The sequence below is a fragment of the Pteropus alecto genome, unplaced genomic scaffold, assembly GCF_000325575.1.
Source record: "Pteropus alecto unplaced genomic scaffold, ASM32557v1 scaffold98, whole genome shotgun sequence".
NCBI lineage: Eukaryota > Metazoa > Chordata > Mammalia > Chiroptera > Pteropodidae > Pteropus > Pteropus alecto.
In genome coordinates this window covers 10,128,737-10,156,585 of record NW_006443570.1, presented here as the reverse complement: position 1 = coordinate 10,156,585, position 27,849 = coordinate 10,128,737, and the positions used below count along the sequence as shown (strand labels likewise).

The 27,849-nt window shown below is 43.6% G+C and overlaps 1 protein-coding gene across 1 annotated transcript; it reads right to left on the bottom strand.

Moving 5' to 3' along the window:
* Positions 1-1,415: 1,415 nt before the first annotated feature.
* On the bottom strand, positions 1,416-27,849 carry SCPEP1 (serine carboxypeptidase 1). Its single transcript, XM_006924861.3, has 13 exons — positions 27,709-27,849; positions 25,263-25,411; positions 22,361-22,450; positions 18,794-18,949; positions 18,379-18,453; positions 14,807-14,879; positions 11,289-11,326; positions 10,669-10,797; positions 9,976-10,069; positions 8,929-9,042; positions 6,747-6,884; positions 5,527-5,690; positions 1,416-1,995 (listed from the first exon to the last, which is right to left on the bottom strand). The coding sequence occupies exons 1-13, from the start codon at positions 27,782-27,784 to the stop codon at positions 1,933-1,935; spliced, it is 1,359 nt and encodes a 452-aa protein (XP_006924923.1). The 5' UTR covers positions 27,785-27,849; the 3' UTR covers positions 1,416-1,932.

The following is a 27,849-nucleotide window of genomic DNA, read 5'->3' as shown; positions in this document are numbered from 1 at the left end:
AGATGTCTAAACAATGTACTGTATACTTGAAACTAATTAAAATAAATTTTTAAAAAAGCGACAAACTAGAAATTGCTTACAAGAAACAACTGGGTATTTGTAACATAAATTGTTAAATTTATTGGGGTGACACTGGCTAATTAAATTATATAGGTTTCAAGTGTACATTTCAATAATACGTCATGTGTATATTGCATTGTATGCTCACCACCAAGTTAAATTTCCTTCCATCATCATATATTTGACCCCCTTTATCCTTATCTACCTCCCTCCTACCCCCTTTCCCTCTGGTAACCACTAAACTGTTGTCTGTGTCTATGAGTCTGTCTCGTTTGTTTATTGCTTTCAGTTTTATATGAGTGAAATCATATGGTTCTCAACTTTTCCTGACATATTTCATTTAGCATGATTATCTCAAGATCCATCCATGTTGCCGCAAGAGGCAGCATTTCATCCTTTCTTATGGCTGAGTAGTATTCTATTGTATATATGCACCACACCTTCTTTATCTAATCATTTATTTATGGACACTTTGGTTGTTTCCATATCTGGGCCACTGTGAATAATGCTGCAATGAACATCGGGGTGCATATATCTTTATGAATAAACGTTTTCACATTTGGTGGGGTAGATACCCAGAAGAGGGATTGCTGGGTCATATGGTAATTCTATTCTTAATTTTTTGAGGAACCTTTGCACTGTTTTCCATAGTGGCTGTAGCAATTTACATTCCCACCAGCAGTGTATGAGGGTTCCTTTTCCCCCACAACCTCTCCAACACTTGTTATTACTTGTCCTGCTGATGAGAGCCATTCTAACAGGTGTGAGGTGGTATCTCTTTGTGGTTTTGACATGCATTTCCCTAATAGCTAGTGAAGTTGAGTGTCTTTTCATATGTCTGTTGGCTGTTTGGATATCTTCTTGGGAGAAGTGTCTGCTCAGGTCCTCTGCCCATTCTTTAATTGGATTGTTTTGTTGTTGTTATTGTTGTTGAGTTCTATGAGTTCTTTGTATATTTTGGAGATTAGCCCCTTATCAGAAGTGTTGCTTGCAAATATCTTCTCCCAACCAGTTGGTTGCCTCTTTGTCTTGTTGGTGGTTTCTTTTGCTGTGCAGAAGCTTTTCTTTAGTTTGATATAGTCCCATTCATTTATTCTTGCTTTTACTTTCCTTGCCTTTGAGGTTGAATTCATAAAATCTTCCCTAAATCCAAGGTCCATGAGTTTAGTACCTGTGTTTTCTTCTATGCGATTTATTGTTTCAGGTCTCAAATTTAGGTCTTTGATCCAGTGTAAGTTAATTTTGTTGTATGGTGATAGCAGTCTAGTTTCATTCTTTTGCATGTGGCTTTCCAATTTTCCCAGATTTGGTACATAAATTATAGGACATCCATAAAATGGAATGCTCAGCAGCCATTAAAAATGTTATAGAAGAAAATTTATTGACATAAAAAGGTGTTTCAGACATACTGATATGTAAACAAAGAAGGCAGTAAAATAATAGTAATGATTCCATTTTTGCAAAAAATATATATGTATATATAGCAAAAAATGATTGTCAAAGATGTACACTAGATAGCAGTGTATATTCCCGAGAAGTATGTGTGTTTATTTTGTTCTTTGTTTGTATCTCCTTTTTTCTATAAATCACATAATTTACTTTTGAAATAAAAAAACTTAGCATAGTTCAATACCTTCATTTTGATTAAACAAACCCATTTAAAAAAATCTTAGATTTTTTTTTCAGAAGCAGAAATAATTTCCAAGTTGTCACAGAAGCAGTGAGTTTGTTCTCTGCGGTAGCTAGCAGGAACCTTCAAGACCACAGCCCAAGTCAGATTCAAGGGGAGAATGGCACTTCCTACAGCTTCAGGGTGTTCGCTTCAGCTTCTGTGCCCTGAGGCCAAGTGGCTCACCTCCAGCCCAGTCCATCCTATTCTTGCTGAGTCACCAGTCGCATCATCTTCAGAGCTATGTCCCCTTGGTCAGAAGGAACCTAGAACCAAGCAATATCCGAGTTAGTGCTCTTGCCTGTTCCTGGGGCTGGGTTCAGGGGTGACGTCCTGAAACCTCACTCCCAGAAGAGTGCCTGCTCTGTGACATCAGCCTGGGAGCACAGCTGCACCGGGGTGCAGCCCTTAAAGAGAGGGTCGTTTTGGTGAAATGACCACTGTGAGGGACAAAAGCTCTTCTGTTGAGTGGCAGGGGACTGGAGAAGTTGGGGTTTAGGAAAGAACCTTCTCCATTTGGGGCTGATCTGTTGATTTCTTTATAAGGGTTATGCCTATTATGGTACTAGGACCCAGCCTATTCAAGGAAGAGGGAAAATTCTAAATACTTTACAGGATTCTCTGCTTAGGAGACCCCAATACTGAGAATGGCAGAGAAAGACAGCCAGACAGGGAACCTAACAAAAAAGCTGTAAACAAATACAAACAAACAAACAAGGCCCTTTGTTTGGATGGCATCCCCATTTTTGTATTGTTATTCAACTTTGTTTTGTTTTTAAGTTTTTGAATAATTCCTGTAAAAATTCTCCTTCCCACCACCATCAAAAGGGGAAGGGGCAGAAGCCCTAGTTTCTACTCTAAGAAGACTAGGGAGAGAGCAAATGGCTCCAGGTTCTGAAATTCCATGGCTCCACAATTCTCTACAGCACACCACTGTCCCCGACTGTCCTGCCAAGCAAGGCGTGGTGGGTGGGGTTTACTAAAATGACATTTAATCAACCAAAAGGGAAGTGGTTGGGGGATGATTTAATAACAGTCTCCAAGAGCTATTTTAAGCCTGGCCCCCAACTGATCTTTTGTTCTTTCTGTAACAAACCAAGAGGAAATGGGCTGCAAGCAAGTGGGCAGATGGTTAGCTCCTTTCTCCTTCTCCTCCTACCTGTCTCCGCAGGGACCACTCTCTACTAATAAATAGCATCGTGTTCTAAGATACAATGTGCTCGATGCTGAAGGTACTCAGATACTCAGAGCCATGACAAAGTGCCCTTGTAACCCCGCGTCTTGCTGCCTTGTTCATTTTCTGTTCAGATCAAGTTTCTGAAAAGGTTGGGCTACGACTTCCTTCTGGTTTCTTAAAGGAAGTTGTCTCTTCTCCCTCACTGCTTCATTCATTTGCCCCAACCTTTCCATGCTGGCTTTTGAGCCTGCCATTCACTGAAAATGCTTGCCACATTACCGACAATATCAGTGCACCCAAGTCATTGCTTACACTTCAGTCCTTCACCTGAGTTGTCAGCAGCATTTGACATCACTGGCCCCTTTCTGCTTTGGGGATGCCACATGTCCCTGGTCTCCTTCCTACTTTTCTGGCCACTTCTTTCTCATGTGTCATTTGTGGGTGCTTCTTTTGTCTCATATCTCTTAAATACCGGTGTACCCTGACTGGCCTTTTCCACATTTGACTCCCAAATCTCTGTCTCTCAAGGACAAACATTTGACTCCAGATTCACATATATGCATATATTCAGTTGCCTTAAGGACATCCCATGTGGCTTTTCTATGGGTAAACAGTTACCAAGTCCTGCCAATTCTCCCTTCTGACAACTTATCAAATTCCTGCACTTCTCTCCCTTCTGGGTTGCCATAAAAGCCTCTTAGACGGGCTCTCTGCCCCACTTTTGTCCCATGCCCTCTGCTTCTAGAATGTCATTTCTTATACAAATCTAGCAATTTCACTCCTTTGCTTAAAACCTCTCAACGGTACCCCATTGTTTTCAGGATAGGCCTGAGGTCCTTAAGGTGATGTGCAAAGTCTCCCTCCCTGGCCTCGTCTTTCCCTGGGGTCCTCCCTGAGGCCTCAGTTGTCTAAAGACCCCTCTGGACCCGCACATGCCGCTGTCCTTGCTTGCACACCCTTCCCTCTTTATCTAGTTAACTCCTGCCCATCGTCGAGGGGCCGGTCTTCCAGACCCCCAGGCCTGGGTCCGGCCCCCTTCCCTGGGCCAACCCCTACCTTAGCATTTCTCATTCCACGTCATTAGAGTCTCTTTGCCTGTCTGCCCTGCTGGCCTGTGAGCACCCTGAGGACAGAAGCGGTGCACCATCCACCTGTGAACTTCCAGTACCTGGCACGGGGACGAGCAGTCACAAGACACTCAAAAGTTTGTTCAACGAATAAAGGAAAGCACAGGGAAACTTCGGTTTTTCTTAAAGCTTTCGGTGTCTTCGCTTCTGGGACATTTTTAAGAACAAACTAAGGGTCAGAGATTTAAGAATATGTTGTCTGTGGTCAGATACTTAATAAATACTATGAGACCAAGTCTACCTGATACCTCAGCTCTCTGTCCTCTGTATCAGGATTTTTCAACCTTGACACCACTGACATTTGGGGCTGTACAGTTCTTTGTTGTGGGGGCTGTCCTGTACAGAGGGATGTCCAGCAGGGTTCCTGGCCTCTACCCACTAGATACCAGTTGTACCCTCCTCTAAAATGTGACAACCAAAAATGTCTCCAGACATTGCCAAAGCACCCCGGGGGCAAAACTGACCCGTTGGAAACCACTAATGCCCTTGAGGAGCAGCTTGTGGGAAGGGACTCCCCCCCACAAATCTCTCAACACATCCTCAGCCATCCGAGTCAACACACTATGTGCTTGCTGTGCCTACAGAGCTTGAAGACCAGACTCCTAGGCCCACATTCCAGCCACATGGCTGTCCCTCAGCCCTTTCTCTACAGAGATTCTGCCCTGGGCACACTGGAGCCAAGGTGGGAGGGCAGGCCAGAGGGCGCCTTAATGCCCCTCTCAACTAATGCCGCACAGGAAACCACAATCCTGTGAAGAAGAGTGACCCAGTGTGTAAGTGACGGGACCAAAGCATGGCCGTGAGGGAAGCACTCGGGCACTTCTGCCTCTCGGCATGCCTCCCCTGGGCTCCTTGGCAAGTGTGTGCGTATGCCTTCACATGTGTGTGCGTGTACAGTATCTTCAGGCCTCCAGCATCTTCTCTGGCCCACAGAAAGCCATGTAACCAACATACAGCCTAAAGGAAAATGGTGGGCTCACTTTGCAAGTGCAGTAGTGTGACAGCCTCACCATCCACCTTTGTATACAAAGCTTCTTCCAAACAGATTCTGCAGCCACCACTGCAAGAAGGCACCTACCCTCCCCGCCATGTACCGTGCACTGGCGACTCGGTTTTACAGAGTACCAGGCTTTGGTTTTCACTCCCTGAAAATGTCAAGACGATTTCTCCCTTATTCCCCTAGGACAAATGATGTCTTCAGGACAAAGTGTTAAGAGGAGAGTTAACATTAAATTCATTTAAACTAAAGAGTAAAAGACAGAAAGCCCAGCTCTTAACTCTCTCAGGAGGATTTACTTTTTTAAATGAGAATTTCTAGACTCAAAGGAATGCAGTGCAAATGGCAGAACTTGTCTGAGAACTTGAAACACTCTCAAGCTCAAAGCACTTTGTTTAAGACCAATCCAGGCAGTGCCGCCGCACAGAATCGACTGCCGGTGGCTTCTCTCTGAGAACGATATAAAGTCTGGGGAAAAAAGCTGACTCTCTCTCACCATGTGTCCAGCTCTGAGAATCCAGTAGAAAGCCAGGTTCTCGTGGCGTTTGACAAAAGCAGACGTTTCGGAAGATTTAGCCTCACTGTACAGGGGCTTCCACTTCAGCTGATTGAATTTGGGCAGTTCTGTCCACTTCAGTTTCCGCACCCAAGCCTCCTGACCTGGCAAGAGGGACAAAGAAGAGGGACTGGCATTAACCAAATAGGTGGAGTAGAAACAAAAATCTAGGTGCTATCACTTGGCGTCTCTCAAAGTATAATGTGCATAAAACCCAACCTTGTAAAAATGCAAACTCTGATTTGGTAGGTCTGGATGGCACCTGAGATTCTGCATTTCTAGCAAGGCCCCAGTGATAGCCAGTCCCACTGGTAGAAACCTAACAGCTGTGAAGCCTGACTACTCTCTGCCTCTGGCTCTCTCACGGTCACATGCTCTGCAGGAAGGAAAGCAGGGAGCTCTGGAAGTGACAGAACTCTAAGGGAGCCTGAGAAGTCTCAGGGTTAAAAGACGGCAGCAGGGACCACCCAGGCAGTTTATGGAAGAAACGCAGAATGTTCTCATGTTGTCCTTAGTGCCCTCGGCTTACAAGCCACAAAAATTCATTCCTGCTTTTTTGAGACACACTGCACCCACCAGACTACGTGCCTTCATTGCCTGCCCATTCTGAGAACCTGCCTCTGCGCCTCCATCTGGCCGTAATGAAACTAGGAGTGGGCCCATGGTGACAGCCAGTGTGACAGGGACTCCATAAATCCATAAAGACCATTTCCCCTGGGTTCCCAGGTTTACAGTCATTAGGGTTTAGTTTGTTTTTTTTTTTCCCCCCTCAGGCAGAGACAGTTAGTCTTAATTCACCTTACAGTGCTTACCATCTACTGGGTCACTTCCCCAAAACAAGGTTGTCCCTCAATTAAATAGTCCATTTGTCCAATGGCCAAAAAATGTCTTCCTTTTTCTTTTTATGGTGGGGGTGGGTATTTAATTATACTTAAAGGCCTCAAAAGCTGGATGGGCCCAGGTTTCTCCGAGAGGTCACAGCCTTAGGCAGCCCTACCCTTTTGAAAAAGTCAAGGTCAAGGGTGTATGGATACAATAGGAAATAGCCTTCTTCCCAGCATTTCAATGTCACAGACCCAAGACTGACATATCCCAGGCCAGTTCCCTTTTAGCTCAACCCATGACACTGCCTCCACGTGCTCCTCAGAGTGGGCTCCTACCCACGGTGTCCACAATGAGATCAAGCTGTCCATTATACACGGTCACGTTGACCCCGGCTTCCAGCAACTCGTCCACAATGCTGATGACGGGCTTCATGAAGTCTCCCTCCATGTTCAGGAAGACATTCTTAGACTGGCCTGCACATGAGAAAGAAGAGGTAGCAGCTTGGGTTCTGCCAGAACAAGAGGCCCCTTTCAGCCCAGAGCATCCTGGGCTCCGGCAGTCACACGTAACCACTGCGTGGCACCTAACAAAGACTGCGCGCATGGATGCTTCACCAACAGGGCCCAACCAGCCCGGATATCTGTGCCCTCAGCAGGTCATACAGAGGAGAAGTACAAACAGCACACGTGCTCGATTCACTCAAGTGCATTGCTGATTACAGCAATGGCATTTTTAATGAGGAATTGAAACCGAGAGAAGGCCAGTGCCCAGGGAAACAAGGGAGGCTTGGAAGATACTCGTTAGGCTGGTCCTTGGAGGGAACAACCTGTACTTTTGAGTCAATATTCGTCTTCCTCCTTTCCTGAGTGACCCCAGGGCCAAATTCTAAGTTCTGAACAAGTGGGGCTACCCTAGTGATAGACCAAATCAGACCCAGACCAATTCAGAGCTCGCCCTCAGTAAAGCCATGTGGAGGACTGGCCCCCAGGCAAGAGAAGAGATGGTCAGTACGGCATCTGCTGGATTCCTTTTGGTCACCACCATCGTAACGCTGAACAACAAGAACAACAGCAGCTACCATTTATTTTTATTTGCCAGTCACCGTGCTAAGTAAACACTTTACAAGCAACATCCCATTTCTTCTTCCTCACCTACCGCGGTTGGTAAGGAGTCTCAACTTATGCAATGGTTAAAGAAAATGAGACTCAGACAGGCTAAGAAACATGCCCAGGGTGAAATAGCTAGTCAGGGGCATGCTAGGATATGAACACAGCCTGACTGACTCCAAAGTATGTAAGCTTAACGACAAACTGAAACGCAGGACACTGGGGGTACCAGCTAAGGACACTTTGATCTTTCCAGACCATACATAGACATGTCTGAAGCCAAAGAGTTTTCTCTGTTAGTCATCATGTGCAAAAATGTAGTCACCTGGCCAGTCCAGCCACACTGGGCAGGGAGGGTGGGTTGCTATCACCAGAGAAGCTGGGACTGGAAAACACCATCATAAAGATCAAATGAGGGAGCTGAGCTGAAACCACGTGCTCTCAGGAGCTTGAGCGGGACCTGGCCTCCCGTGACGGTCACATCTTTTTCTTCTCGGCTCCACGACAGCTCCCCAAAGCTGTTCTCATCCCTTGCAGCTCTGATACTGCATTCTTTTTGATTTGATCTAATGAACGTTTTTTTTTTTTTCTTCATTTCTAGAAAACTCTAAGGGGTGAGGGTAGAAATGAAGACTCCAGGTCTAGGCTGAGTCCTCTGCTGACTGCAGGTTGGGAGGATGGCCCGTGTCCCCTGAGGAAGCCCAGGTCAGAGCCAAGTCTTAGCCTCTCAGCATCTGTCAAGGGGCCATCCTAGAAAGACCTCCAGATCATGTAACTTCAGAGTATCTTGGACATATACAAAAACTTCTTCAGCACGGAGCGTTTCCCCTCCAGAAGCTCGGGTGTTCCATTTGCTCGTGGCTTCTCTATAGGACTAAACGGGGATTTATCCAAAGTTTCTAGTTTCTACCTGGCCTTAGTATCTTAGGACCCCAGTCTTTCCTCACTGTGGTCTTAAGGCCAGAATACAGTAGATGCCTGGACCACATCCATAATCAGGAGGCCTAGGGAAGCCAGCCAGAGAGAACTGATCAAACCTGCAACTACCTATGGCCTCGGCATGCCTTTTTTAAATCTCAATTTGTTATTATGGGAAACTTCAATCACACACAAAAGTAAAGAGAAGATTACGATGATCCTTATGTACCCACACCTGGCTTCAACAGTTATCCACTCGTAACCAATCGTTTCCATTCTCTCCCAACCAACCCCTCATTTTGAACCAAATTTGGCATGTTTTTTGATGTCTTTACATTTGTTCGCTCATCTGTAAAATGTAGATAATGCTGTTCTAACTGCAATGTACTATCGCCACCAACAAAACCCTAATTCTACAAATTGAGGCTTGTGAATTTGCACCTCTCTTCGCCTCCCAACTCTACAAACGGCACTTAATTAGGTCACGTGTTACCTCCCCAGGAGCAATCCTCAGGAATAATTCCGAGCTTCTTTCTGATGGGACCGTTCATGAGCTGACTTAAGGAGTCTTGATTTAGGTGTCTCACGTGGCGATGGTAAAGATGACCTAAAACAAACTGGTACACGGTGAGTCAAAGGAGTAGAGGTGACACCAAGAGGACATCTTTCCCAAGCTGCTGGGGAGGCTGTGCATAAGAGGGATGCTTTCGGCTGGGAAATGAGAACCATCACCTCGATTCACCCCAGATGGAAACCGTCAGAAACACGTTGACAATGGAGGGGATTTACTAGTTTTGATGGCTGCATTTTATGTACTGTGGGGGCCACTGAGAAGATCCAGCATGACCCTCAAAAAATCAGCTGAGAAGTGGGATCTAGAGGACTCCTGATACCTTCACATGCCTCTTCCACAGGGAGGGTGCCAGGGTTCGACACCTGCAGTAAAGCTGGGTCGACTGAAAGACAATTGAGTCCAGCCTGCAGGGGGCCTGGCATTGTAATCTGGTGCGCAGAAGCTGGTTTTCAAACTTCAGAAACATTATGCTACGTGAAAGAAGCCAGATGTTTCAAAGACAACCTGCTTCTATGAAATCTTCTGAAAAGGCAAGGCTAAGGACACAGGAAGCAGATCAGTGTCACCTGGGGCTGGGAGTGGGCGTGAAAATCAACTGCACAGACAAGTGGGGATCTTTCTGGGCTGATAGAAATGTTCTAGCACTGGATTGTGGTGATGATTATACAACTCTGGGAATGTGTTAAAAACCATCGAAGTACACCCTTAAAATGGGTGAATTTTCTTGTATGTAAGTTATACATCAATAAAGCTTTTTAATCCAGTGACATGGTTACTAGACTTATTGTGGTGATCACTTTGTAAGGTACACAAATGTTGAATCACTGTGTTATATAACTGAAACTAACAATATTGTATGTCAACTATACTTTTAGTACAAAAATAAATAAAATTAAGCTTTTAAAAGAAATTGGTTTCATCTCACACGGGCTGATACATGGTTTGGCAATTTCAAGGTTCACTCACCTAGGTGGCTCTGGGTGAATTCCAGGCTCGATTTCATTGGCGACATGGGAGCATTTTTAGTTAGGATGTTATAGAAGTTTACCCCATCTGTGTTCTGAAATATAGAAGAATATTTGGCTGTTTGTGTTATTTGCCCATTATCAAAGTTGCAAAACAGAAAGACACTCGGCCCTCCATTTTATCCAAGAACAGCTTTATCTTTGTAAATCTGCACAGACCAGAAAGAAAATCAGCTCTGCAGGCTCAGAGACCAGCTGTGACAAGCCCGTCTCCTGGGGGTAGTGAGCAGATCATATGAGTGGAGCTCAGATGCTACAGGAGAAAATCACAGGCCCGTGTGTTTACAGGAACAAAGAGCTGCAGAGGGTCCCACACACTTGGGTCCTCAGCCAGTGCATTTTTCCCTCTGGCTCACTACGGGCAGGATGCTGCTTGCCAGGAAAACAAACACGTGCCTTTACAAGGTATACTGTTCCTAATAGAATCCATGTTCAGTCAAGGAACAAGCAAGTCTAGCAGGCCTGGGTGGCTTTCTGACCCCGTCACTGCTCAGACCGGTCAGATTTATCATTTAGCATGATATTGGGGGAGTCTCAGGATAGACGCCCCCGATCCTGACACCACCAACCAGGGGCCCATCATCCGTGGGAAAAAGCCAACCAACTGGGCTGGCCTCTGAGCATGCCCCGTTACCTGTTCAATGATAACTTCTGCTTGCCCCCACAGCTGGGTGGCCTCTTTGTAGAGCCCCTTATTTACAGCATCCAAGACTTCCTCTGCAACCTGAGACACCTCTGCCAGACCTTGGTCATCAAGAAGAGACTGGAATGCAAACCAAGAACAAAGGCCCGCTTTGCTTAGAAACACGAATCTGGCATTGCTACAGTTAGGGATGGCTAACAGAAAGAATGAGAAGCAGAAAGGGGAATTTATATACAAAAGCATCTTGTTACAAGTCACATATTTATTATGAAAGAAATGTTAACAGTCTAGATGGTGGATATGTGGGTGTTCACAGAGATCTTTCAACTTTTCTGCATATTTGAAATTTTTTCTAACAAAATGTTGGGGGGGATTTAAAAAACTGTTTTTTATACCTAGAGAAATGGGCTAACTATGCTGATGTTTCTTTAAATTTGTCCTGAGGCCAGCTGTTGCTTAGGGTCTCCAACTTGACATGGAACAAGAGTCCGTAAGGAGCAGTGTCAACTGTGTCACTCAGCTAGCTCTGTCCTTCCTGAGGACAGAGCTAGAAGGGGTCAGCTGGATTGCTGACCACAGAGGGGTGCGGAGGTGAGGTCCCACATACTTACCACGCTGTACAGGTATGGTCCCCAGGAGAGCACTGAATCTAAAGGAAACCACATAGACACAAAATAAGTCTGTCATGGCTCTGTCCTCCCAAAGAAAAACCTAACTGGCCTCCCTCCCAAAGCAGAAAGAGACAGAGGCAAGAAACCCAGTAGCTTTAGACTGGAAGGCTCCTTCACTCACCAGTAGCTATGCGGGAAACAAGCTGATATCTCAGTGGCTGAGAGGTGGGATGAGGGTGTGGGGGCCCGTATGTTGACTCAGAGCTAATGGTGTGTTAATTTGGCCTGATATTGACCCAGTAAGTGAGCCACAGCCAGTGGTGGCATCTCCCCAGGCAGGCTGTGCTTGCGCAGCAGAGGCTCTTATCTGCAGACTTCGAGGCTTTTTGACAGCTTAAAATACTTCCCCGCCCTCACATTTCTGCTCTGCTTCCTGCTTGCTCCTCCAAATTGGGGACACTAGCTTCTGCCAAGGAGCTAATTAAGGAAGAACACTAATGATTATGTAATTCAAGTGTCTGTGATTATACTGCCAATCAATTTTATTCCACAAATATATTGAGAATTTACTGAAGCTAGTCAGGAGCTTTATAAGACATAAATATGTGTAAGATAATGCCTGCCCTCAAAGAGAACAGTTGGGCTAGGTTTAGGCAAGTTCACACTACCACGACACTAGGTTAGGCTAGTGCCATTGAGAAATGTGCCAGCCAATGAAGGAACAAGGGTCACAAGTTTTAAAGTATATCTGAATATATCAGTCCTTTGCTTAAAAGCCTTCAGAGGTATCCTAAAGCCAAGCATCTCGAAGTATTTCAAATAGCCTCACTTCTACAGGATATGAGGTATTTAAAGAAAAAAAAAATGCTTTGGTGAAATATCTTTGGGGTTATGCAAAATAATAACACGTTCTTTACTGCAGGACTTCTCAGAGCCTCTGATGTGCCTGTGAAACCCCGAGGAGGCAGGGCTAGTGTTCGGCACTTCCAAAACTTATTTGACCATGGAGCCCTTTGTATAGCACTTCATTGTACTGGTATTCTCGAGTACACCCTGAGAAATGCAGGCATACCAGGCCCTCTTGGACCTAGTTACCCTTTTACCTCTCCAGTTAACCTGTAAGCCAATGCTTTAGTTTCTGGAAATACAGAATTGTCTGCGGTTCTCCAATGCATCCCATTCCCTGCTTGCTCTAGACCAGGGATTGACAAACTTTTCTCTGTAAAGGGATAAATAATATTCTTGGCTTTGCAGGCCAGCCAGTCTCTGTCGCAACTACTCAACTTCATTGCCACCTCTGAACAATATGCAAATAAATGGGCGTGACTGTGCCCCAATAAAAAACTTATTTACCAAAGCTGCATGGCAAGGTAGACTTGACCTGTAGGTCGTAGGCTACCAACCTCTGATGTAGACCTGAGATGTCTGAAAGAACTTTCTGCAATGATGGAAATGTTCTGTATCTGTGTGGTCCAAAACAATAGCCAGTAGCCACATGTGATGACTGGGCACTTGAAATGCGGAGCATGCAAGTGAAAGATTGAAAACTTTACTGCATTTTAATTTAAATTTAAATAGTCAATTGTGGCTATGGCTACCATATTGAACTGCGTAGATTTTCTAGAAGACATGGAACATGTCTGTATATCTTTCCTCGCACCTAACACTATACCTACTACCTAGCAAGAAATTGTAATCGTTCATGAAAATTAACAGCATTTCTCCCTCAAAGAGGGAGTACTTCTGGAATGGAGGAGTGATACTTAAAGTGGATCTGGAAGGAGAGGGTGAGATCTAGGTAGGACGATTCACGAGGGGAAGTGGGTCATGGTAAAGTGAAAAAGATTTGGACCAGATGAATAGCATATACAAAGTCATGAGCTTAAACTTACTGGTCTTCTGGAGGCAGTGTAGTATAATGGTTAAGTGCATGGATTTCCATGCCTGCGGCCCAGATGTGAGTCCTGGCTTTGGCTGTGTGACTCTAAAAAAACTGCTTAACCTCTGAGTCTCAGTTACACCATCTCTAAAATCGGGACAATCACGACACCCATCCCATAGAGCTGTTGTAAGAGTAAATGAAGTTAACACATGCAAAGTGCTTATTGTTGTTATGAACCTGTGATGAGGCCCCAGGAGGAAGCGCGAAGGCCAGTGCTATAATTCTGAGTGAGGCATCTAGCTAGAAACCTGCTGGATCCTCACGCCTCTGATCAAGCCATCTGCAGCTTTATGATGTCCTAGGAAGTCCATCCAGGAAGGACAAACAAGTAGCACCCCTTCTCTCAATGATGACTCGGAGCTCTCAGTTATGCCATTTCGGTCCTACCCTGGAGATGCCAAGAATGAGGGCAAGAAACAACCATCCAAGTAGCAGCAGCATATCCTGAAATCCATTAGGGAACCTGGCTCGGTAACAAGCCAAATCCCTCTCTTTTAGGGGGGGAAATATTACTTTTTATAAATTGTATTTTTAAAAACTGAGGCATAATCACACATCACAAGTCATAAAAGTAGATTAGAAGAGTTTTGATAAATACATTTATACCCATATAATGATCACTCCAATCAAGATATAAAGCACAGAGAGCCTGGAAAGTTCCCTCACGTCCCACATTCCAGCTTATTCCCCTCCTTCCTCCACAGCCAACTTCACTTCTGATTTCTAACTTTACAGTTTGCTTTTCTCTGGGAAAGGTCACCTTTTGTTAGGTCAGAGCAGTAGTTCTCAGCTGGGGGTGATATCATCCCCTGGAGGGCATTTGGCAATGTCTTGAGATATTTTTGGTTGTCATCCTGGGGTGGAAATACTGGCATCTAAAGGGCAGAGATGCTGCCAACATTCTACAATGCATAGGACAGCACCCCACAACAAAGAATTACATGAGTCAAAATGTCAATAGTGCTGAGATTTAGAATCCGGTGTTAGAGTTAACCCCACCAAGATGACTATTTCAGATATCTGAAACCACACCCCGGATGTCTGCAACGTAAACAACTTGTATCTGTACTCCCAACAAGGATGCTCAGATTATGAAACTGTGAACCTCTAGAGTTGCAGGACCTGATGGTAACCCTGTCTCGTCATCGACATGAGCAACAGATGGGAATTTCATCCCAAATGCTCATGCTAGCATCCGGGTGGTGGAGAGGACAAGACGACAGACAGACTTGGGTTTGAATCCTGACCAGCTCATTCATTCTATATGTCAGAGGGTAAATTCTATCACCTCTGTGAGTCTTTAGAATGTATTCAACTGTAAAATTTGATTCTTTTGTTATGAAAATCAAATAAGAGAATTCGGGTGGGCTCATAGTAGCCCAAGGTAGGTGCTGTGTAAAAGAGTTCTCATCCCCAAATATCTTGGATGGCCCAGGGGCAAAAACTTTCAGTGTTAACTTCTCCAAGGACCCAGAAAATTCCATTGCCTTGTTCTTTGATCAGGATAACATAGCTCAAAGTCCCAGAGAAGGATGGGAAAAGGAAGGAGAGAAATATCTGAAAATTCTGTACTTACCAACAGGGGAGATCCAGGAGTCACCCAAAGCAACCCCAGAAAAGTTGCACTTGATGCTCCCTTGCTGAATGGCCTGAAAGAGGAGCCAAGAAACATCTTTGTCAAGGAGACCCAGGGCCTCCATCCCTTCCTGGGTAGGAGGGAGCCCAGCCTTTATACACTGCCTTTCCCGAGCACAGAAAATTGCCCACCTTTTCCATGATTCCCGGGGGTATCTGAAGACCTCAGATACCAACCAGAGAGCAAGAGTAACTCTTTCCTGCTATTTGCAAAGAGTAGGACTGCTGAGTTTCTCTCTACTCTTTTCACAAAGGTGTGGGCAGGATGTGTCTGGTGCAACCCCTATCTTTGTTAGGAGGGACACTGCCACCCCTTCCCCCGGCCCCAAGGTCCGATTTCTCAAGGTGCTCAGCAAGCTCCTTGGGTACAATCCTCACTGTCCACACCGCAGTCACTGAAGGGCTGGGAGGACTCCTCAGGAGGTCCTCAAGGATGCGATCATGTCTTAGGACTAGGAGCTCATGCCCCTCTGCTCCTTTTTTTCATTTAACAGTAATATAGTCACAGAAAATTAGAAATAATCTGAATATCATAGGATGGTCTAAATGAATTATGGTGATTTCTACCAGTACATGATACAACTTAAAAAAACAATGAGAATGCTTTTTATGGACTGATATGAAAAGACCTCCAAGATATACTGTTAAATTTAAAAAGAGACATATAGAATAGTATGTAATATATACTATCATTTGTATAAAAATGGGAAAAATAATATATATGAATTAGCTTTTACAGGCATGAAATATCACTATTTCATGCCTGTAAAAAGATACAGAAGAAACTAATAACAGAGGTTGCCTTAGGGTAGGGGGACAGAGGCAAGAGAGACTTGTTACAATGTACCTTTCGCATTTTTTGAATTTTGAATTATGTGAATGTATAGCTATTCAGAGATCTAAAGTAAAAAAACAATGACTATCTTGACTTTGAACGTTGGTAATTAAAGAGAAAGAATTATGCATTTATCTGGCTTTTCCGTTAGGAACTTATATCAAGTTAACTCAATAGTCCCAGACGACGAGGGAAAAATTCCATGTTATAGAAGAATACCCGCTAATAGATGTGAGCAAAACGATAGAGGAAAAACATCATTTTGAAACCACTAATGAAATCACTGACTTATGTGAGAATTAAAAATTGATGGTGAAGCCATTAGGTGAAAGACGGATTAAGAACTGGACATCCATAAGGTGTGAAAATAACACCACTCAAATAACTTTCTCTCCAGGGGGAGGGCATAGGAGTTCAATGGAGGGAACAGACTAGGTTTAGACATTATGTGCCTTCTAATTTGAAGCAAAGTGATGTGCACATTACCTATATTAGAGGTTGGCAGTTTTTTTCTATGAAGGGCCAGATAGTAAACATTTTATGCTTTGTAGACCAAATGGTCTGTTGCAATTATGCAAGCTTGCCACTGTGTTGCTAAAGCAGCCAGAGGCAATATGTAAATAAATGAGAGTTGTAATAAAACTGTGGACATTGAAATCTGGGATTTCTTTAATATTCATATGTCATTCTTCTTTTAATTTTTCTTTTAATCCCCACCACCACCACCACCACCACTGCTACTTGAAAATGTAAAAACCAGTCTTAGCTCATGGATCATGGACAAACAGGTGGTAGGCTAGATTTGACTTATGAGCCATAGTTTCCTGAAACCTGACCTATTATGATATATTCTATCCAACACTTTTACCTTGAATGCATAAGGCCTTTAGACATAACCTCCAATTTTGTGGAAAACACAGTAAAGAGAGGAATAAACATAAATAACACCATGAAGATGTTACCAGACAAACCCAGAAAATGGGACATTCTGCAAGGTAAATAGTCTGGTTTCTTTACAAAGAAAGGGACTGTGCTAGATGAAAACAGACTTTGGGGACATCACAGCCAGATGTAATTCAAGGATCTGGATTAGGAATTAGACAAATCGACTATAAAGGACATGTTGGGATCATCAAAGAAGCCTGAATATTTGAGATGAAAGTTTACTGAAATGGGAAGATGAGTGCTAGCGATTGAAGAAAGCACGCTGTAAACATTATGTATAACATGATCTCATATTGGCTAAACAATTATTTATTCATAAAAGTACAGAACAAGATTCGAAGGTTATACACCAAGGTGTTAACAGTGGCGATCTCTGGTGAGAAGGCGAGATTTTAATTTTTCAACATAAGAATTAATAAATATTAAAAAAAAGAAAACCTATACAAGCTCACTGTAAAAACTTTAAACACAGAAAGAGAAAATGTGGAAAACCTTTCACCTTGGCCTCACTTACACCCTCTCACTCACTAGTTAACCACAGTTAACGTGCTATGTATCCTTCCAACCCCTTGCTTTGCTTTTGCAAGCATATATATATACACATGTGCACATATATCGACCTATCCATTTTTCTGATGGCTGCAAAGTGTTCCGTCGTGGAAAGATACACCTATTTTATTTAAGGAATCCTTTAAGAATAGCCATCGAGCGTTTTCAATTTATGAACATTATAAGTAACGGTGTGCTAAACATCCTCTGACACACGCATATGTGTAAGTATTCCCATAGGACAGATTCCTGAAAGTGAAATTATTGGGTCAAAAGTCATATACGCTTTACAAGTTGATAGATACTGCCAAATTGCCCTTTTAAAATGATTTACCAATTTCCATTTCTACCAAAAGTGCATGAGAGTACTTATTTTCCTGACTTCTTACCAAAACTGGGTGTTACCAATCTTTTAAATATTTTCAAATCTTATATATTTGAATGACTAATAAATATTGAACATTTTTCATATGTTCACAGACTGCATGTCTTCTATAAATAGCTTCTCCATATTTTTTGCTAATTTTCTACTAGGATATTGTCCAATTTTTATTAATTTATTGAAGTTAATACTTTTTTCTATCATACATTTGTATATATATATATTTGTATATGTATAGTATATATAATTTCAAAGGATATCTATTTATATCTTTCGAAATTGTTAACGGAACTCTAAGAAGTTTTAAATTTGTGTGTGGTCTAAATATGTCACACTTACTCTTTTTGGCTTTTGGGTGTTTCATCTTATAAAAGAAAGCTTTCCTACCCAAGATTATAAACATTTTTTCCTATATATTCAGGTTCTTTTATACTTTTGATTTTTATGTTTAGATTTTTAATTTATCTAGAATTGATATTTCATGCAAGGCAAGAATTCAACTTTTTCATTTTCCAAAGTGATAGCCATTTGTCTCCATACCATTAATTAAATATTCTATCTGTTCTCTCAATGATTTGAAATGCCATCTTATTACTCACTGTAGCTTTATACCTCATTTGATATCTGGTAGGGTAACCTTCACTGTTCTTTTTGAAACTTTTCATGCTTATTACTATAGACTTGCTCTTACTCTACATGTTTAAGGCCCTATGCAAAGTATAGTCAATATCAAGTGAGTATAAAAGGTAACATAATCAGTTTCTGTCTGAAACCCAAACAACAAAGTCATCTTTCTTCTTACCTTATGGAGTTCTAGAGCAATGCCAGCAGCCATTTTTCCTCCGTAGGACTCTGAGAAAATGTAGAATGGAATCGTCTAGCAAGAAAAGGAATTTACAAAGAACTAAATATCCTGAATGCCACACAAATTAATTTCAAATTTCTACTGCATGTAATGGCCAGGTAAATCTGCTGTTCTTTGTCTTTTCTCCTCCCCATATCTGATTATTATGTCTGATTAGAATACTAGCTCCCAGTTATTCTTTCAAGCCAAGAACCGCTTAAATGACATAAACAAAAGTCCACAACCTAATCTTGGGAGTAAAAAGTTTTCTCTGAAATCAGCTGGCCATTGAACTCTTGTAGAAGTTTATTCTGGTGGATGCAGTGTTACTACTGCTAGCTCTTTGCTTAGCTATCCCTGAGTCTTTGCTCACCTGGAATTCTTTGTGGCAATCAAAAAAGGTCTTCAGGAGAACCATCATGTCTGATGCCACGGTAGCAAGGTCTTTGGCATATGCATCATCCTTGTCCACATAACTGAACCCAGTGCCCACAGGGTTATCCACAAACAGGAGACTCGCAGACTGGAGCTATATTCCACAGAGGAAAATCAAATGTTATGGTCAGTCACCAATTATCTTTTGATCATCTTGTATGAGCTCAACAAAAACCACACGTGAGGATATCCATGTGCTTCTGATTCTGTTGCCGAAAGGGATTTTAAAAATAAGGGACAGGAACAAAGACTACTTCAGCAAACAAAAGAAAAGGCAAGAAGGAAAGATGAACATATATGTGGGGATTAGAGCATCTAAGCCATCACTTTCCACCTGGTACAGATGTACTAAATGTAATACGTTAGTGCAGGTAGAACCATGCAGTGTCAATCTGAGCGGTGAGAGTACATCCAAGATCTGAATACTGCACGTCAGTTTTCTTCAAGACGAATTCAGTTTCCACATTGGCCTGGCTTCCCTGAACACGACAAGAACAGAATTTATTCTAATACTTTCTCCAAAGAGGCTTAGAGTTAGAGAATTTTACATCTAGAAGGATCCTGAGTGATGACACAATCCAGCCAGATCCTTTACTGATCAGGAAATGAAAGCCCAGAAAGGGCCCAGGATTTGTCCAGGTCACAAAGTTGGACATGTAACGGCAGCATCAGGACTAAGATCCGGGTCTCCTCACTCCTCATTCAGGCTCCTGCCCCAGTCATATTACCCTCTTAGTTCTGGGAGGCTTGGGGACAAGCCAGTGGGGCACTCTGCTACTGGAAATGAAAAGTGATACTTCAGTTGGAAGTGAGCACAGGAATGTTCCAGGCTGAGGGAACAGCATGTGCAAAGACCTTAAGGCAAGAGTAAGTAAAATGCACTTAAGGAAGACCGATATGGAGACAGACAAGAGAATCAAAGGATTTGAGGTGACCTTAAGGAAGAGGTAATCCTGCATTGTCTCAAAGAATAGTACATGTGAATACGATGAGCTTGGTGTGAATGGGTGGCTGAAGGAATGAAGTTTGAGCCAAGGAAACTGCCCGTGCAAAGGTTTGAAGGTAGAATGCACATGGATAGATGTTGGGAGACGTGGCTGGAGGTTAAGCAGAAGCCAGCTTATGCCCCAGAATCTGGATCTGATCTTTTGGGGTAACTGAAAGATGTTAAACTGAGGAGTGACTTGCATTGGAGCATTTCACTCAAGCAGCATGTGGAAAGTGGATGGAGGTGGGGGACGTTTTGAAAGCAGCCACTAGTGGGGATAGAAAAGGAGTGAAGAATATTAACATTTGAGTATTAAACATAGCACTACCATATGACCCAGCAATTCCACTCAGGTATATACTCCATATAAGAGCTCAAATACGTGTACACCATATGTTCCCTGCACTACTCACAATAGCGAAAAGGCAGAAACAATCCGAGCGTCCATCAGCAGATGAATGGATACACAAAATGTGGTAGATCCATACAATGGAATATTACACAGCCTTAAAAAGGAATGGAGTGCTACCTGGATATAAAAAGTGCTACCTGGATGAACCTAGTGAACATTATGCTAAGTGAAATACCAAAGGCCACATATTGTATGATTCCGTTGTTATAAAATGTCCCAAATAGGCAAATCTACATAGACAGAAGGTAGATTAGCGGTTGCCTGAGAAAGGTTTGGAGGGTAATGGCTAAGGGGTATGACGTTTTTAGGGAGGAAGGGTAATGAGAATGTTCTGAAATTGATTGTAAAACTAAATATACTAAAAGCCATTGAATTGTACACTTTAAACGGGTCCATTGTATAGTATATGAATCATATTTCAATAAGGCTGTTTTTCGGAATTCGTTTTTAGGTAAGAGTGACTGGATAAGGTAGGTGGGAAGCAGGGAAAGATGAGGGTGGTTCTCTGGTTTCTGGTCAGGCACCTCGGGCACCTGAGTGGATGGAGGTACCCTTTACCATGACAGGGGAACCAGGAAGTTGGCTGGTTTTGCTGGAGAATAGAGGCTCTGGTATAGGACACAGAATAATGCACACGGTTTGTCAAATATGCATGAGGGATATCCACATGGAGATATCCAAGAGGCAAGTAGCGAAATAGTTCTGGGGCAAAACAGAAAGTCCTCAGCTAGAGATACTGACTGGGGAGTCAATGCCTTCTATATGTCATTAGAGGAGTTTGGGAAGACGGGGCTGCCCGAAAAACACAGAGAAGTGAGAGTTACCTAGGACAGAGTGCTGGGAAATAGCAACATCTAAGACACGGGTATGGCCAACAGTGCTGCAAAGAAGTCCAATGAAAATAAACGCCAAGAAGGTCCCAAAGGACTTAGAATTGGGAAGCCAGCATACTCTCGGGGACAAGAGCTTTAATCGAGTGATGGGGACTGACTGCAGTGATTTAGAGCAGTGCTTCTCAAACTTGTCTTGGCCACAGATAAAATAATACATGTACTGCACCCAAGGGATAATGCGCTAGGTTGTCTAGCACTCACTGTCTTCCACCTTTAGCCCCCGGCTCTCAGGATCAATGCTGCAGCACTCAGGATGATAGGCTCTGGGTGAATGTCACCAACAGGAAATACAAATCATTCTTGTAAGAAAGGGGAGTAGCTGGAGAGACTTGTGTAGTTGAAGGAGAATTTGTTTTTCAGTTGGGAAAGACCTGTGTATATTTGCACCCCCAGGGAAAAGACAGACTAGAAAGGACGTAGAGATATAAAGAAGGTACTAGCCGCTGAAGCGGTCTTGGGGAAAGTGACCTCAGCAGGGAGGAGCCTCACTTGTTGTTTTGAGATGTGCAGGAAGATAGTAAGCGGGGCGGAAAGGTAAACACATTTATCGGCGAGGATGAGTGATGGCTTCTGTTTTCTCGGTGAGGCAGGGAGGCAGGTTAGCTTCCAATGAGCGAGGAAGGCCGGAACAGGAGCCCCGAGGACAGTGGAGAACAGACACAGCACTGCTGTCAGCGGGGAAGCAAAGCGTGGCCACGAGCCTGGAGCAAAGCCCGCAACAGCTCCACCTTATTGACAGCGTGGTTTTGCCCTCTAGTCTTTGGCAGCCTAGGGGCGGGGGCCAAGCAAGTAGGGTGGAACCGACCCAAGGTTGGATGTGGCAGGGCTGTAGAGGGAGAAGGGAAAAGGGGGCCAGCGGGTGGGTGCTGGGTACGGGTGCTGACCGGAGAGGGGTTAGGGGAGAAAGTGCGGCTAGGAATGGAGAAGAGGGGTAGAGACAGACACCAGAGAGACATCAAAAGGGTGGAGGACAAGGGGCTTGAAGTCTTGAAGAAGTCGAGAAGGAAGGGAGGAGAGAAGGGAAAGGATGAGCGGTTGTGGCCACAGGGGGTCAAGGTGCACAGACAGCTAAAATGTGGGTAGTGACAAGGTGTCCGCGAGAGTAGGTTTCTGCAGACAAGTGGAGATAAAGGGCACCAAAGGCAAGAGAGACCACGGGGGAAAAGCAAAGCGTAGCGGGGCTCAGCCTCGGAGGGGCCACCCTCACCGTACCCAGGTGGTTCTCCGTGGTTTGAGATCACTGTCGAGGGGCCCAATCTCCTCAAAGTTTCCAAATCCAGTGCTGGATCCACCTGGACCACCCTGTGGAATAGAAAAGAAACAAAAATCAATCCAGAGAAAATGTTAAGTTTAAATCTGAGTCATTATGACAGCCATATTCACTATAAGTGATTTACGATTTAGTGATGGCAGCCTTAACCTTGCACTAAGGCACAATTTATCTGGTGAACCAGGGACTTCCGCACTAACTGAGCCCCCTGGCAACTGCTGAAGTCTTTCTGAAAGGAACAGACCTGGGCTAAGTGCCCCCAGAGGGAACTTTCCTACTTCTGATTCTACAAACTTGAACCCTGGCCTGCCGTGGGGCTCACGGACCTTCAAAACATCTTGTCCCACCCTTCCCTCAAAGATAAGCAATAGGCCCGGGGAAGGGATGTGGAAATTAGGGGCTCTGCCAGGACTGGATCTGGGGACTTGTGACTCTCCACCTCACCACTCTCTCCTCAGAAGGTGAGAGACTCTCCTCAGAGTCCTTAAGTAACAAGGGACCCAGAATGAGGAATAGTTTAAGTCGATCCCTGGATACAATGTAGCAAATGCAGAAGTCCCAGGGCAGGCAGCACTGGGTACTGTAGCATCCAGGGACAAGTGAGAAGCAAGAGATTCTGTGGGTTCTGACGGCTGAGAGGGGAGGAGGTCCTTCAGGAGATGGTCAGAGGAAAAGATGGTCCAGTGCTTTTCTGGACAAAACCTAGTTGGCCTGCTGAGCCCAGCAGGCTATGAGGACAGCATTATCAGCAGAGGTGAGAAGACAAGCCTAGGCCCTCCAATAAAAGGATACTGCCCATTTCCCCACTCCGATTTGTGGCAGCAGATGACCACCCCACTCCCAGCCAAGGGCAACAAGAAGCTGGCTGGAGGATAATTCTGTTCTATTTGAGAATAACCTACTACACAATCTTTTTCTCTCTAGAACTTTGGGATGGGGTGCTGTCATGGCTGGGGACAATCTAGTGACTCTGAAATATGGTAAATGTGTCAGTGAGCCAAATAACATGCTGAAATGGCTTGAAAGTGTAACTAAAATAGCTCACTACTCTACTCAGCCACGTGACCTGGATTCTCAAAGACTTGCCCAGAGAAGTCAGTGTGTTTGTTTCCTCGGGAGGCTGTTAAAACAGAGCTCCTTTGAATTAAAGTAGTAATTATTTCTTCCTTAATCATAATCTTTTTTTCTTCTACGTTGGGCCTCTGGGGAAATGAAGAACAGGTTAGTTGGCCAGTTGAAAACCTTGAAATAGCATCTCAGCTCAAAGAGTTATCCTAACCAAAGGTCACAAACTGGACCATGCACCATAGAGGAATCAGGTGCCAGCGAAGGACGCCCCTCTGTCCTGTAGTCCCTGACCTGTCTGAAAGGGACCAGCACCACTCAGCTTTGGGATAGTGAGTTCAGGCCCCAAGTTGCTACATCTGATTTTTAAACGTTGGCAACTTACTCAAATAAAACAACCATCCTGCTCTGCAATCAACTAAAAAGAAGGTTTGCAACGTCTAGAATTCAGTAGTTTTCAAACTGTATTCCTAAAACTCCAAATAGCACCTGAGGGCAGCATGTGACCAAGAGGTCTCAGCACTTCTGCTTTCTTCTGCTTTGGCTTTCACAAGGGGCTGGAAAAGTTCGGCTAACTAATAAAAAGTTATAGCAAAATCTCTAGAAAGCCAATGCCCAGAAAAGGGAAATGTCTTGCCATACTTCTAAGTGGCATCGAGAACCCAGGTGTCCCACTGGCAGGCCTGGGCTTATCCACTGCAGGGCTCTCCCCAAGAACCTTGCTGCCCGGGGCGGACAGAAGTTCCTGACTATGTGTATGGGTTCTTCTTCTGAGGCATTTTCATATCTTCACCCTTGGCTGCATCTCACCTTTAGCTCATCAAAGCAGCTGCCCTGATAATCCTAAGAGAGAAAGGCCCCTCCTGGCAAACTGCTCACCTTCCCTCTATCTCACCAGAAAGTCCGCATGGACTGGGCATGGGAGGCAAAGCCTGGGGTTCAGAGAGTCTGCTTATGAATACTGACATTTTTGCAGGAAGTGACATCTACATCCCATGCCAAGTGAGTACCAGGGCGCCCTATTTACTGATGAGCAAACCTGGAGCCCCAGCTGGGCCAGGTCAACAATCTCCAGAGGCTGAAGCAAGACCATGCTCCTCAATCCCTCCCTAGAGATTGGTCTTCCAGGTGGGTGTGGACCATCTCTGGCCAGATATTTTAGGAATGCAAGGAAGGATCCTCTGCCTGCCTCCAAATACCTCTTAACCCTTCCATGCCTTCCCTCCTACAAGCGGAACCCAAGATCAAAATGCAAACACATCTAGGGAGAAGGACAGGGCCCAACATTTAATACTAAGATACAAGATGCCGATCCTTTCAAAAGATCAGTTTTTCTGGGGGCAAGAACTTAGGGTCTAGGAAAGGACTGGGAAGAGAGGGAGAGGAAGGGCTGGTCAGGGTACTTCAGTCTTTGCTTTGGAACCTTCCAAAACATTTTCTGTAAGCATACAGTCAAATAATGTCTTCAGGAACTTCAGGTAAAGGTTCCTGTCACTGCCTGGACTCAACAAACAAAAAGCAAACAAACAACAACCACAACAACAAAACAGCAAAAGGCTAGAACCCCTCACTCTGATTTGGCCTCCTTGGTATACACACTGCCTTTGCCTGCCTCAAAAGAGATGCTGAACCCCCACGCCTAAGAGACGCCTGGCTGGCTGCTGGACTGGACCAGCCCTTTACCACTGCTGTCAGAGCTGTGAGCCCTTAGGAGCAAGCAAAATGTTAAGTGGGGAAAACCTGGCCTCAAACCTGGCCAGGCAGCAAAGCCACTTTTACCTGAAGCCACATAACCAGAGGCAGTTCTGAGAAGTTCTTGCAGGGGTTGGTGGCGTAATAGAGCCACCAGAACATGTGGGCATCCTTCCGGACAGTCACATAATCCCATACTTCCTTGCCCTCCTCTGTGGGCCAGTTGACAATGGCTCCTGAAAGAGTAGCAAAATTTGATTTTCCTGAAGAATATGTAACATCCAGGTAAATTCCAAGCCCAATAGAGATGGCCATGCTAGGCTAGAGATGATTTGTTTATATTTTAGGCAATTTACTCACTCCAAGATATTGTGAAAATAAGGGGGAAAAAAATCTCAGTTATAAAAAAAAAATAAACCAAACTTAATAGGAGACTTCCACTTTTTCCTCTACACCTTCTTCCTGTAAGGTTGGATTTTTAACAATTAGTATGACACACTTTTACAATTCTATTTTAAAAAAGAGAAAGATTTACATTTTTGAGAAGAGAAAAATCTCAAAATGAAACATGCTGAGTTTTATATCTTATTTAATATATGATTAAAGAAGCATCACAAATTACTGGGGCCAAGATTATTCACTGTATTATGCTGGGGCAACTGTTAACTTTTTTGAAGGAAAAAAAATAGAAATGTAAGTCCTCTCTCAATACTATAAACCAAAATAAATTTGAAGTGGGTCAAGTATTTCAATTTTAAAATTTAAGTATTAAAAATATGAAAATATAGTTGAATGCTTTTCTGACCTCTGGATGAGGAAACAATTATAAAGAAATTGTTTTTTTTTCTCTCTAGCTTTATTGGAATATACAATTAGTTGCTTGTATTTACATTGCACAATTCAATGAGTTTTCAATTATAGTTGGCATACAATAATATATTAATTTCAGTTGTACAGCATAGTGATTAGAGATCTATATAACTCACAAAGTGATCACTCCACTAAATCTACTACCCGTCTTCCCTTTTACATATTTATTACAACATCGTTAACTATTTTCCCTATGCTACACTTTTATATCTCCATGTCTATTTTGTAACTATCTATTCCTATTTCTTAATCCCTTTGCCCTTTTTCGCCATCCCCCCAACCCTCCTCCCATCAAGTAGCCCTCAAAATATTCTCTGTATCCAGCACTGCTGGCAAGAATGCACACCGGTACAACTTTTGTGGAAGGCAATTTGGAAAAAAAAAAAAAAGAAGCTGTGTGTGTGTGTGTTTCTCTTTTAATCCCCAAACTCCAATTTCCTTAATTAACTTTTCTAGCACCTACAAAATATGTATCAGGAAAGGGCAGGTTAAATACATTTTCTATGTCACCTTTGCTAAAGTAATGAGTTTCAAGTTACAGTATCTCTTTTTAAAATACCACTCTGTGGGAAAAGAAGGCCAATGTTAAAAGGTGATTTAGGGTTGATCCTTAGTGACTGGAGTTTTCTGCTTTCTACTTCCTCCTTTCATAAACCTCAAGTGCCTGCAGCAAGTAAAAGAACAAAAACTGGTCTCAAGAAGAGAAGGGAGTAGATGAGGAGACAATGCTGTTTGTAACTGATAAGGACAAAGATTAAGAACACCAAAAAGTAGCTTGAAGAGAAAAACACAACGGCTAGATTATTACAGATGTGTCTATAAGATTCAATATACAAGTAACGCAAGAGTTCAGTCCACTCGAAAATGACACATAAGGCTTGGGACCTTTTTGACCTAACCCCTGGCACTCCTCCATTCCCTGGCAGTGACCACTGTTAAAATTTGGGGGGCAAATATTTGACAACATTTCCCAGACACAAACTGGAGGGCCAGATGTTCCCCATTTTGCACAAGAGAAAACAGGAGTTAAGCAACCCGCCTAAGATCACAAGGCAAGTTTGTGGCCAGTTCGAATTCTCAGTACTTGATTCAGACCAGTAGACATTTTGCTGAAATAAAGGACTGAAAATCAATTTGCAAGTCATCCAATTAAACATGAATTTGTTTTTGCTAAGAAGGACCTCGGTGGGGGGAGACATCTTGTCTGTTCTGATCAAGTGGAGAGAAAAAGGCTTTCTTTCAATGGAACATCCCATTCATGGTAGGATTTTTCAGAGTCTTTTGGGCCGCATGTTTCAGCTCAAAATATGAGGAACTCATAAGCCCATTTGGCAGCCAAAGATGGCAGGAAATGGGAGGTCATCTTAAGACCATGTAAACCTCATCGATCAGCAATTTCTCCAAATCATACATTTTGCACAACTGCTTCTACCTAGGGAAAAAAGGAGCACCAGACCACCCAGAGCTAGAAAAGGCAGAAAATGCACTTTGTATTAAAAATAAAGCAAAACAAAACTGTGAAGTTCAAAAGCAATATAATTATGCAAGGTAGACACAAGGGAAAAGAGATTTGCTTTAAAAAGCACAAACTCACTTAACAGACTCTCATCCCTGGAGAGAGAAGGAGGCACCGGTCACTGATACATCTTTTGCCGGAACTTACCAGTGCTCAGGCCCAGAAGCAGCAGCAGCAGCAGCAGCGGCGGCGGAAACCGACACTTTCGCGGCGCCAGCTCCATGACGAATACGGCGCTGCAGCATCAGCTACAGGCTGGACCCCGGACCCCGCCACGTGACGGCGGCG

What these genes read in the sequence shown, in the direction of transcription:
- SCPEP1 (XM_006924861.3), bottom strand. Translation starts at nt 27,784, where the DNA reads ATGGAGCTGGCGCCGCGAAAGTGTCGGTTTCCGCCGCCGCTGCTGCTG. An exon ending in GCTTCTGGGCCTGAGCACTG is followed by an intron (nt 25,412 to 27,708) that starts GTAAGTTCCGGC and finishes CTACTCTTTCAG; the next exon opens with GAGCCATTGTCAACTGGCCC. An exon ending in ATTCACCCAGAGCCACCTAG is followed by an intron (nt 9,043 to 9,975) that starts GTGAGTGAACCT and finishes AGTTTGTTTTAG; the next exon opens with GTCATCTTTACCATCGCCAC.